The sequence below is a fragment of the Vigna radiata genome, chromosome 10 (assembly GCF_000741045.1).
Source record: "Vigna radiata var. radiata cultivar VC1973A chromosome 10, Vradiata_ver6, whole genome shotgun sequence".
Taxonomy (NCBI): Eukaryota; Viridiplantae; Streptophyta; class Magnoliopsida; order Fabales; family Fabaceae; genus Vigna; species Vigna radiata.
In genome coordinates this window covers 4,139,283-4,149,419 of record NC_028360.1, presented here as the reverse complement: position 1 = coordinate 4,149,419, position 10,137 = coordinate 4,139,283, and the positions used below count along the sequence as shown (strand labels likewise).

Here is a 10,137-nt window from a genome sequence, read left to right as displayed (position 1 = left end):
CAGTACCTCACGCCATTTATCTTTTAAGACTTTCTGACGGTTTTTAACATTATTTTTNGTAATGGCGACATACCCAGAGCCAGGAAGATGATCAACAATATTAGTATATGCTTGGGATGCCCAGCTCCTGTCAACCCTATTACCGATTCTTGATTCCTCAATCATAGAGTGTAAAAGACGTGCGTCCATATCCTCAGTCCACTTCATGAACTCTCTGGTAGGAGCAGAGGACTCAATGGCGGTTGCCTTACCTCTGTTCATTTTGTACCTACTTGATAATCAAAATAGTAAGAAGTTAAGATTAAACATCCATAATATAATGTTCTTGTAATACTGATAACATCAATTAGTCATACAACACCATAAAATACAATAACTAAGAGTTCCGATAATCTCGCCACATATGATCTGTTATGGCATCCCTAATATTACTACCTATCCTATGATCCTCTTCCCTAACTTGAGACGATGAAACATTATGCTCTTCTCTTTCATTCAACTCATTATCAACTTCATCGAGTAATGAGTCATCATTATCCACGCTACGAAGGAAGTTGTGTAAGATACAACATGCTAAGATAATCTCTGTCATCGTCTCCAAATCATAGTGTGGTTCAGTGCCACTTGCAATGATAGGGAATCGTTTTTTCAGCACACCAAAAGTTCTTTCAATAACATTTCTCAACGATGAATGTCGATGATTAAACAACTTGTGTGCATTTTGTGGTCCTCTGCGTGTATATTCCTTAATGTGATATCTGACGCCTCTATACGGGGTCAAAACTGTGCTTTTCAACATAAATCCAGCATCACTGAGGTAGTATTTTCCTACAATTTTGCACATATACAACTATTTAGTCACTACTCACATATACAGGTATTTAGTCATCAACACCGCAATGTAGACACTAACCTTGGGGGATAACCAACGGATCATCTCGATTAAGAGAATTTTTTAAAATTCTTGAATCCGATGCAATGCCTTCCCACCTAGCAAGAACGTATGTGAATTTCATGTCAAAATCACACGCCACGAACACATTTTGAGTTGGCCAATCTTTTCTTCCTCGAAATCTCGGAGCATCAGATCTTGGCACCTTTACAAGAACATGAGTACCGTCCATGGCCCCTAAACAATCCTAAACATACAAATAAGAAGACATGATAAAATTCTAAATTTGTTATCATCCTTTCATCAAAGAACATCTAGAAATATTTTTAAATGAGTACCTTAAAGTACGGGTAAAATCGATTGTTGTTCAAGATATATGGATGAACCTCATTTCCTGAGGGTTGAATCAGAAATTCAGATTCCAAACTTATAACTGCATCCAAGACATTGTGAAAGTGTTTACTAACCGTCGAACCCGATCGATGAAAGAAAAATGCGACACTTCGATTCTTAACATTATGGCCAATTATGTGAAGAAATTGAGCAACTTGTTACTCCACTGTCGACCGAATGGCGTCCTTAACTAACCCAGTTGATCTTACTCTTTCACAAAGATTAATAAATGCCTCCGGACTCATCCTAATAATGTCGCGGCATCGATTAGTGTGCACAAGATATGACATTAATTTCCACTTACGACGATCTTTTTCTGGTAGGGAAATGCTTACACTACTGGAATCACTCTAGTACATTTCCAAGATTCTCAACGCGTGTGCAACATTGAATAACATTGTTACCGCAGCCAAAGCAGTGGTTATTTGTAAGTGTTGACATATAATTGAGATATTATTGAAGTCTACGCCAAGCACATCATCATCTATATCTTCACGCTCCAAATATGATAAATCTAATTCTTCTTCCATCTATATTTACTTAACCAAATATACATACTATAATTAAAATCATACATTCCTATATTCATTAAACAAACCTCATTCATACATTCGTACATCATATCTTCATATATTAAATAATTATTATAGATTAATACATTAAATAAATATTGTACATTAAATAAACATAATACATTATTACATTAAATAAACATTATACATTATATATTCATATAATCAGTTATAAAAAACAAAAAACATAACACGCTACATTATTTTTTGTAATATATAATTAGTTATACAAAAAAACAAAAAAGCATAACAAGCATTCATATATTCATTATACATAATTATTTCAAAGATGGTTTCAAAATTACCTCTTGAAGACTTATCAAAATGTTATTCAAGATTGACCAAAAACAATTTCAATGAACCTCCAATTCAAAGCCACTCAAAATGTACCCAAAGATTGTCAAATTTAAATGTAAAACTTCAAAGCCCGTCACCCTAACAAAGCAAAGATGGCAACTTAAGTAGGATTATATCAAAAATATATTACACAATACTACAATAAGTTTTTTAAACATGATATACCTTCAATGAACTTGAATAATACGAAGAATCACTTCGCTGCATTTTTGATAAATGCCAAAACACCAAAAAAAAAAGGCTTCAATCAGGAAATTATAAAATTAAGTAAATGCCCTAACACACTTTTACTAGCCACCACCCACGCTGCTCTTTGGTTACAACCTGCAACCAATTCAGGAAATTATAAAATTAAGTAAATGCATACACAAGAAGACACTCTAATGTAACAAGAGAAAATCATAGGACAAAAACATACTTCTTTCATAGTCATTATTTTCAAAGATCAAACAACGAATATAACGAATGGGAAAACACCTAGAAATTGCAATATATGGGCCATTTACATAAAGAGACTATCAAAACAGCAAAAATTATTACTTGTGTCCCGTGTTAAAAATAAAAATATAGTGCAAACTCAAGCCTTTGCCCACATGCTGTCTGGAACATCAACATCAACTATATATCCCTCTCGGTTGCCAAGTTTCTAAGGCACCACCTTTATCACTAGCGGACCAGCTGCATCAAACAGAAGAACAACATGAATAATAGTTTACATCCATTTTCTCTTTAATTAAAAAACAATGTAACAATCTACAATGGTCTTTTGTTAGGAATAATGAAAGCAATGAGGTTAGGACCCAAGATAGTGATGACATCTCCCCTGGCTTATGAGCAAACCATTCAAACAAACTCAACAACAGAATCAACCTAAAACAAACTAAAACCGTCATGTTTGAAGAACTTTTTTACATGTTTCTCACCTAGCTCGAGGATGCTTCACCAAAGTCCTTCATAGCACCTTCACCAGACAAACGCCACGAACTCGACAAAGCTTCACCTGCAAAACGGACCTCACGTACAACTCGTTCACCTACAACACACACAAAAAAAGGGTTAGGGTGTTGCATCAAGTCGTGCTGCTTCAACCACTGTGGTGATTCTTCTTCTTCGTCACACGTTGGTTTCATAAACTGTGTATCATGCAGTGTGGTCCATGGATATCGCCATGTTAAGCTTCTGCAAGGACTGCTCCTCCATGGACCTCCTCATGTCCTCAACGATCTCGACGCCCACCACGCGCACCATTAACCATGTTCACAACAAGAACATGAAATGGAGGCTGCATGGATTCGAAAATGATAAGCACAACAAGAACTTCTCCTAAGCACACTGTTGCGATGGAGTAAGGAACAAAGGCTTGACCAACCGGTGACTACACCCGGAAACAACCCATCCTTCCCATCCAAAAACGAAAGCTTGGAACCGGATACGCGAAGTTGTATCCGGATAACCTCCCTTCGCAAAATGTTCAAAAACCTATATCCGGATACGTTAACACTGTATCCGAATACCCTTCATGCGAAAAATCTTCCAATTTCTCTACAATGGACATGTCTTCTACATCAGGTTTCGTCTTCTTCATCCGCCTATCTCCTCATCATGAAGCTTCTTCTTCCTCATCCCCTCTCTACAACCACACGTCTTCAACCTGCAGAAACCACAAGACAAAAACATTACCTCAGCAGCAGAAGAAGATCTCCAAAGCTCCTTGATGAGTCGTTATTTCTTGAACTGTATTTAGTTTATTGCAACTAAATAAATCAGGGAATTGTGTTTAATTGTCTGTTATTTCCCCGTTTTCTGAATTCTGTTTAATTTGGTCGGAAATTCGTAATGGTGCTAATTTGGATTTTCTGAGCTGATTAAGCGCATTTCTGGTTGTAGGGAAATTGTGGAAATATCATTTGGAGCATTAGGATGTGGCGTGACACATTAAAGACTCAACATTTAGTCATTTAAATTTTAATTAAAGTTGTAATTTCGTTTTCTAGAAGTGTTAATTAGAATTAGGTGTTTTTGGGCTCTTTTAGGGGTAATTTTGTAAAAGCCCACTTTGTAGGACATGTGGCTTTTAGTCTAGGGTTTTGTTTTAGTGTGTGGACCCCATCATTGGGTGATTCTCAGTCATATTGAGAGACAATACTGAGGCACACATTAGCCACTTTCATTCACATGGTTTTTTGCTTCATTTCTTCTAGGGTTTCTCTTGTTTGAACATGCTCTCATGGGTGCTTGCTTGGTGCCACGGTTTTGGACCATTTTCAATGAATTGATGCATATTTTCTTCTTCCCTTGATTTACTCTTGGTTGTCTTAACTCATTGGTGGTGAAAATCCATTCATTCCTTCTTCCATTTCCTTGTTGTTGATGTTTGGAGCTTGAGCTTTTAAGCTTGTCTTTGCCTTTCCATGGTGGTTGTTGGGTTTGAGTGACTTTAGATTTCTGTTTCCTCTTCCATTGTTGTTGTTATTCTCGGTTTCCTTTGCATTTTGGTTGGTTGGTTGATGAAAATGGAGTTCTATGTGAGTTTTGGGTTGAAGAGAGCTTAAGGTGTTGTGTGAGTGTTGTGGGTTTGGCTCTTTCCTTCCATATTTCGGTTTGGATGTTTGAAACCAGTTTGGAACCAAAGTTTGATGTGTTATTGTGGCTGGGTAGTGCTGGAGTTGAAGGGTAAGTTATTATTTTCGTTTTTGCACAAGAGCTTGAAGAAATGGAAGATTAGGTTGAGTTTAAGTAATAGTAGTGTGGGTTTATTGTCTTGAATGGAGTTGCAACTTGAAATGGGGTCTTGATGAAGGTTGAAAAACAGTTATTTTCATATGCTAATTTAGACCAAATCACTCTCTTTACTACTTGGAATGAGCTTAGAATCAAGCAAAGCTCAATAAATGAGTCTGTAGAGAGTCAAAAGTTGTTTTTAGCGATATTATGCTTGTTCTGCACTGTTTTGCAGTATTTTTGAGAAAGTGAAGAATGGAGTTGAAGATAAAGGTCGTAGACTCAAGAAAAGAGAAGAAAATTGAAGATTTGAAGAGTCGACGCACCGCCCGGCGGCAACTTAAACCATCGGGCGGTCCAGGGCGAGGAGTAAGCACTAGCGTTGGCGCTGGGCGGTTTTGAGGGAAACCGTCGGGCGGTTTTGCGATCTGTGGGAAACCATCGGGGGCCACACTTGTTCCGCCGGGCGGTGGTCAGTTGGGCTTGGGCTTGTTTTCTACTGCGTTCCTCACCTATAAATAGCCCTATTGCTAGTTGAGATGTATTCTTTTGACAGAAGGGGGCGGCCAGACCTAATTCTGCTCTCTAGAGAGGATCTCTTGGATGCTTAGGCTCCTTTTCATCTTTTCTAGGATTTTCTTTTCCATTCTTCTTCCATTTTTCATCTAGATTCACCATGAAAATGGTGAACTAAACCCTATTGTTGATGAGGGAAACAATGTAATCTTTTGATACTCTCTTTTATTGAAACTCTTGATTATTTATATGGTTTCCATATGTTTTGATTGTTAATTGTTGGGTTCTAATCTGTGCTTAATGCCTTTATTGTTTAACTCATTCGATAACTGATGTTTGTCTTTATTGATACGAGGACGTACAGTAATGTCATGAACTGGTGAGTAATTTCTTGATTATGCAATATCACCTAGGGATAGGGGTATGACGATCAATTGCGTTTAACTTCTGCTCTATAATGTTGTATTAATTTGTAGGGGAGGCTAGGGATAGCAAGCCAGTAATTAGTATTAGGCTCTTTTCGCCGAGGGATCGGGTTAAGGGTAGGCTAAGAAAGTTGCATGACAATTAATTAATCAANCTAATAATTCAANAGGAGTANATAAGAGAGAGCAGATTAGATGAAATTGTAAACCCCCAACAACTTCATTCATCCATTGTTTTCTTTTGTCAATTGAATCAATCCATTTTACATGTTTATATTTTATTTGCACATCCAATTATTTAATTTTTATTTTCAAGTCTTATTATTTTAATTCACGTGAACCAGAAAGCCTTTCGAGTCTCTTGGGAAGAACGATATTGGGTTTTACCAATTATATTACTTGAACGATTTGGTACGCTTGCCAATCCGTTAACAGGTCTCTTGGGTGTGTGTTTTCGGTGTGAGGAAGAAGAAAGAGCTGGAGGTGTGTGCTGGTTGTGGAATTTCGAAATGGGACAAGGAAGGAAGAGAGAGAGGAGTGCAATTAATTTCCTTACCACTTTTGGGAAAACATACATGGTGCTACTTTTGACTAAGGGAATGTTTCCAATTTAAGCTTTGTTTCTGTCGATAATTGCTAGGTGATGGGAGGTTTTTGTTGTTTGTTTTCTTTGGGTTTTGCTTACTTGGCACATTGGTAGTAGCATTTGAGGTTGCATCCTTTTACCCTTTGGTTTAGAAGCATTTTCTTGGTAACCATTACATGGAGTTTACGGTAATTTGTGCCTTGGTATTGGGATCAGACTTCTTTGTTGCATGGGAAGAGTGAAGGGACGATTTTATTGTGTTTGGAATGCACATGTTTAATTTTTTTGAGAAATGGTGCACAATGGGACAAAAAGACAACAAATTGGGTGGTTTCTTGAAGAGTAAAAATTGAAGTGGACTTGGTGGACTGTGGCTCACGGCCACTTGCTCTTTCTTGGCCATTTGGACTTTTAATTTATTTGTTAATTGCACCTTGGTTCACATAAATTACTAGAAGTTAAATAGGCTTGTTTATTTCTCTTGTTTTCACTTAGTTTAATTAATAGGTTGAGTTTAATGTGTTTCAGTTAGTGTTGAGTTTAATTATTTTTAACTGTGTTTGTTAATTTGTTTGTGACAGTGTTTGATGTTTGAATGTTGTCTAAGGTTTTTAATATTGTTAATTTGATTTCCATGGTAGCTTAAACTAGTTTGGTTGGTCATTGACGATATTGCACTGTTTCCTTGAGATTCTTGAATTGTGATTGTCTATGGACTCTGACTTGGTTAATGTGAATTCTATTTTTGCACTTGCAATTGGGTATACGCTTAGTTGCCTAGTTGGTGTTACATCTTCGCTTAGTTGATGTAACTGAATGGTGTAAATTAGATTTGATATTAACACTACGTTCGCTTAGTTCGCTTTTATGAAAACAGGGTTAACCTTCGCTTAGTTAGTTAACTTTGTTGGATTAGAGGTTTGATTTGTAACCTTTTTTTGTTGATCTGTGATTGGAAACATTGTAGTTAAGTTAATGACCAACCTTCTTTAGTTTGTGTTTGAAACCGTTTTCTTTAGATCTGTGTTTACATCTTTGTTTGGATCTGTGTTTTGGATTTCAGCTAATTCGTCTGTATTCACCACAACCTTTTCAAACCCCCCCCCTTCGTGTTAGACTCGATTCTCGAACCGCAAAATTGGTCTTTGGGAGACGACCTAGGGGTCATTCCCTAGCTATACTGCATTTCTCATATGCAATCAAATTTGTATGGGCTGCGACACCTATCACTCCTACTCTCCACAATTGCTGCTCTTCACCACACACAGAGAGAACTCTTCGCGCAAAGCTCGTCAATGACCACACACTCTCAAACTTCCTTCACTCTATCTAAACACACAAGCATCGGTTTTAATACACACACCAAAGTTATACGTTAACACACTCCTATTAATGGTCTTCATGCCCAGACCTTCTTTTTCAAATTCAAACGGCAGGATTCTCTCCTTTACTTTGCAGTGAATGGTTGTGTAAACAAGCGAATCTCGCCAGCGAATCTCGCCAGCGAATCTCCCCAGCTAGTTACAGTGTGCAGCAGCTACTTACAGTGTGCAATGGGCTGAAAAGAAAGCTGCAAAGGCTAGAGATCAGCATGCCCAGGACACTGCATACTGGAAAATCACATGGGCAATGGGAAACGAACAGTGGTCTCGTGAAACCACAGTGCATGTGTTTTTTATTTCATGCTTTCAGAGTTGTTTTTGGTTTTTTAATATTAACATTAATATTATGGTTTTTTAATATTATAAAGGGTTGCAGATTTTTCAGATGGAATTTTGAACAGTGGATGAGGGCATATAAGTATTTTACTTATAAATCAGCGCATATCTTTCCATTTTGGCGAGATGGTCTAAACAATGAAATTCAGCAAAATTCACGCAAATCATCGCTTTTCCATCGTCTGTAATCAGCTCAAGCGAACAGCATTTCCAAATCTTTCATCGCTCTCAAATTCGCATGAACAGTAAAATTTGTTCAAGCGAACACACGCTAAATCATGTGCTCTCCTTCTTCTAGAAGAACGGTACAGAATGTTTTTATTAAAATTCATCAAAATATATCTCCATGTCTTCAGTGAAAACTTTTCGCAATTTATTCTTCAATCAATATATTATCCATAAACCCTAATTATCATTCACCACATATTAGTTGAAGGAAATTTGAATTTCAATTAAAGATTCTAAAGTGAGAATTCAAGAAGAACATATCAAATAAATTTCAAAAAATCAAATAAGAATATATCAAATAAATTTCAAAAAACCTAACAAATGTATATTGAAGGTGGACCTTTGAACAAATGACAAGATCAAAAAATGGATATGATGACATTGTGTAATGCTCCAAATTTAAGGTATCATGAGTTGTTACAAATACCAATAATATCAAATTTTTATCATACCACAAAAACATATTTTTCAAAAACTCAATATTTAAACGTGCATACTTAATTCAAAGCATAATAGTTCTGAAAGTCTTATCTAATTACATTATAATAAAAATAACGAAGGAAATAAAAAAAACTCCAATTACATTGTCTCAAAAATTCAACCACAAATAACTTTAAAAGAAAATCTCAAGTCTATCCCTGACACCTCTCGAATCTATCATGTCTCAACAACATCTACAACATCGTTTGTTCACGGATAACACATTATATGATCATCTTCGATAATTTCATTCACAAACACATAACACAAACTTGTATGGGGTAAGCTACCGATAAAACAAAATACAAAAATATTGATTATATCAACCATAATCAAACACCCCTACATAAAAGTAATAACAATAGGATTCATAATCCTCTAAACATAACAAATCAATCATATCTGATTATCACTCCTTGATCCTTGATCCTTGATGTCATCACGAACATCACAAACATGGACTAATAGTCTATCCATTCACCAGCACCAATGCTAAATATAACTATGATAAATACACCACATAAACTAATCACTAACAATATAGTATTCTCTAAAGCATCATCGTCATTACGATCATTAACACATGTACCTCCATCATGAACATTACAATGAGCATCCATAATACCATAACACCATAGTGAAAAGAATCAGTCACACTCTTGTACCCTACCTTACACTATAGTCTCCCCTACAGGCCCTTGTAGCCTCTCCTACAAGTCCGCTTGAGTAGTCCCAGCCACTGGCTAAGGAACATGTTTTCCTACCTCACAAGGACAAAGCAAAACACCATCATCCCTACACAAGGAAGGTTCAATACTCACACACCCCTTCCTTTTCGCACAAAAGTCAAAGGGAGCCATTATCCCGTATCACATGGCTGATAGACTCGGGATTTACTAGGTATAACAAGTAGACCTATCCTTCACTTTTATGATCATCCACCACACATTTAGGTACTCTCTAACACTCACTCATGCTCAAACCTCAACCATAAGTCAAATTTGACCCTAAACATAACCACTAATCTTATTTTGTGCTCATTATCACGTTCTACAATTCATCTAGCTTAGTCCATGTCCATCCTTCATCAAAAAAGCATTTTCCAACAAAAATATACTAGGATAATCGAGATGGTAAAAGATTATTCTAGACAACTACAATAGCAATTTTTCAACATTTTAAAATATGAAAGGATAATCTATTATCATCCCAAATAATCGATTATTCTAGTAACGAAACTAAAAAACAA

At 36.4% G+C, this 10,137-nt stretch overlaps 1 protein-coding gene across 1 annotated transcript; it reads right to left on the bottom strand.

The window, feature by feature from the left end:
* Positions 1-376: 376 nt before the first annotated feature.
* LOC106774693 (putative nuclease HARBI1) lies at positions 377-3,799 on the bottom strand. Its single transcript, XM_014661739.1, has 5 exons — positions 3,694-3,799; positions 3,176-3,247; positions 1,231-1,286; positions 914-1,139; positions 377-828 (listed from the first exon to the last, which is right to left on the bottom strand). Exons 1-5 carry the CDS (start codon positions 3,797-3,799, stop codon positions 377-379), a joined length of 912 nt encoding a protein of 303 aa, XP_014517225.1.
* Positions 3,800-10,137: the final 6,338 nt, after the last annotated feature.

Coding starts and splice junctions, on each gene's coding strand:
- LOC106774693 (XM_014661739.1), bottom strand. CDS start 3,799: ATGAAGAAGACGAAACCTGATGTAGAAGACATGTCCATTGTAGAGAAA. Junction 3,248..3,693: donor GTTAACGTATCCGGATATAG/GTTTTTGAACAT, acceptor TGTGTGTTGTAG/GTGAACGAGTTGTACGTGAG. Junction 1,287..3,175: donor GTGGCGTTTGTCTGGTGAAG/GTGCTATGAAGG, acceptor TTCAACCCTCAG/GAAATGAGGTTCATCCATAT.